The sequence below is a fragment of the Bison bison genome, unplaced genomic scaffold, assembly GCF_000754665.1.
Source record: "Bison bison bison isolate TAMUID 2011002044 unplaced genomic scaffold, Bison_UMD1.0 scf7180017855607, whole genome shotgun sequence".
Taxonomy (NCBI): Eukaryota; Metazoa; Chordata; class Mammalia; order Artiodactyla; family Bovidae; genus Bison; species Bison bison.
In genome coordinates, this window is record NW_011486180.1 from 9,059 (window position 1) to 11,650 (window position 2,592).

The 2,592-nt window shown below is 36.2% G+C and overlaps 1 protein-coding gene across 1 annotated transcript; it reads right to left on the reverse strand.

The window, feature by feature from the left end:
* Positions 1-1,420: 1,420 nt before the first annotated feature.
* On the reverse strand, positions 1,421-2,350 carry LOC105002393 (olfactory receptor 4C46-like). The gene has a single exon (XM_010858973.1). The coding sequence runs from the start codon at positions 2,348-2,350 to the stop codon at positions 1,421-1,423; it is 930 nt and encodes a 309-aa protein (XP_010857275.1).
* Positions 2,351-2,592: the final 242 nt, after the last annotated feature.

Sequence of the window (2,592 nt, forward strand, 5' to 3'; positions counted from 1 at the left end):
ATTTATTATGAAATTGCTTTGTATGTAGATGTAGTCACAGATTAAAAAAAAGCATTTAATAATAAAATGTTACCAAAAGCTAAAGATTAACAGGGAAATATAATATGAATAACTCATATATATATATAAGACAATGAAATCTTGCTGAGACAGGAAAAACATCAAGGTAAACTATTTGCTCATACTGTGGATAATTTCAGTTTTCCTTTCTTTCTTTCTCTCAAAAGAAAGAGTAAAAGAAATTGTGATTTCCCTAAACAGTTCACCCAGAATTCTCAGAATCTGAATTAAACAAAATTAAATAAAGGTAGGAAAAAATTCTCTCAAATACAGTGCCTGTTTTACTCTTTATTTTGTTGAGATTTTATTTTGCTTACACCTTTTATTTATTCATTCAATGTTTATTACTAACCAGAAACTGTGCTATTCTGAATAAACTATCATGATATACCAGGAAAGTTCTTTGTGGAATATGACCGCATATTTAATAGATAGAAATTTCTATCTGACATCAAGAGTTTCTTTTCTTTGAGTCATCACTCTTTTGGATGGTTTTTCAACCTAAGATGGTGACATGAACAATGGTAAGTGCTATGAAACCTAGAAAGAAATTAAAAAAAAATCATGCAATCTCCATTCAACTATTACAAATGTTCAATGGATAATTTTATTATTAAATATATTTATGTTAAATTGGAGGATTATTATTCTAATGTGTTCATCAAAACCCAGTATTGTGTTGGGTTTTATAACAACAAAATAGTTACATGTTACAGTCAACAAATCACTATCAACTATGATACATAAAGTGAATAGTTGGTAATGAAAAGTTATTGGATTTTTAGTTACAGTAACAAAATGAAATGTACTATACACAATTTGTCCAGCATAGTCTCTGTCTCTATAAAAGGTAGTAATTGTCTTCCGTTTCTATCATTTCTTGGCTATCTATGAAGGCAGTTAGGATTTTGGTCAGGGAAATGGATTTGATTCTGATTACTGACTCTTTGGTATATGTGCTTTGATACCATCCCTTTTCCTTCAATTTCACCACTTGTAAAATTGGGATAATAGCAGCATTATAGCAATCTCTTTGTGTTGTTAGAGAGAGTAGTGGTAAATATCAATCTACTTAGTGTTTCTTTCATTTTATTAGATGAAAAAATCTATGAATCCACATACAAGGTTGAAACTAGTAAAAATAAACCTCAATTTGGTAGAATTTAGATTCTAAAGATGGAAAGAGTGGTTTTGATATATGTTTTTTTCTTTTTCTGGGAACTTATTTCTGTTCCCCTCAGTGCAATAATTTGCAGTGACTAATTTACTTCTTTATTCTTTACATACTCCTTGTTGAGATCATCCAAAATACACTTTGACCTTTGTATCAGATGAATTAACGTTTGGCTCTAAAGCCCATTTATAAGACACCTGAAGTAACTTTCCTACTACACAATTTCCTAATGGCATTTTCCATCTGGGCATTTCTCAAGGTATAGATTAAGGGATTTAACATGGGAGTTATCACAGTATAAAATACAGCAACTGCTTTATCAACAGCTAAGGTAGCTGCAGGTCTCATGTACACAAATATGCAGGGCACAAAGTATAAAACGACCACTGTGATGTGGGACATGCAGGTGGAGAGGGCTTTTCGTCTTGCTTCCAAGCTGTAGGCCCTTAGGGAACGCAAGATGACCCCGTAGGAGACCAGCAGGAGAAGGAAGTTTAACAGGCAGATGAAGCCACTGTTGGCAGCAATGAAGAGCCCTAGCGTGTGCGTATCAGTGCAGGCAAGACCGAGCAAAGGGTTCAGGTCACACATAAAGTGATCTATGACGTTAGGGCCACAGAAGGGTAAGCGGAAGATGAAGAGGATCTGTATGAATCCATGAAGAAAGCCTCCCACCCATGACACTCCCACCAGCAGCCCGCACACCTGCCAGTTCATGATGCTTGTATAGTGCAAGGGCTTGCAGATGGCCACATAGCGGTCATAGGCCATCACGGTAAGCAGGATGACTTCAGCACCTCCAAAGAAATGTTCCCCAAAGATTTGGGTCATGCATCCATGAAATAAGATGGTTTTCTTTTCACGGAGTGAATCGACAATCATCTTAGGGGCACACACAGAGGAGTAGCAGGCATCGATAAAGGAGAGATAGGCCAGGAAAAAGTACATGGGGGATCCCAAAGATGGGCTGGCAGTGATGGTGACCATGATGAGCACATTTCCTACCACAGTGGTGATGTAGATGGCAAAGAACACAGCAAACACAGTTTTCTGCATCTTTGGATTCTGTGTGAGCCCCAGAAGAACAAACTCTGTCACGTTGCTCCTGTTCTCCATGTGTTTCATGAAATGGTTTATTCACTACCTGAAAGTGAGAGAGTTAATCCTTAGGTAGGTTGATAAGGCCCTGAAAGAGAAAGGGTCCAGGGCCCTGGAGGGGGAGAAAGATAGAAACATTTTTTTTTTTTCCTACATTGCTTTGTCTTAGTCACATAAAATTTTCTTTCTTAAACTGAGCTTTTGTGACAATAATGTTTAAAATTAACTTTGTTTAAACCCATGCTTTTTTTTTTTTTCTT

Excerpts from the sequence above, each read along its gene's own strand:
- LOC105002393 (XM_010858973.1), bottom strand. The coding sequence starts at position 2,350 with ATGGAGAACAGGAGCAACGTGACAGAGTTTGTTCTTCTGGGGCTCACA.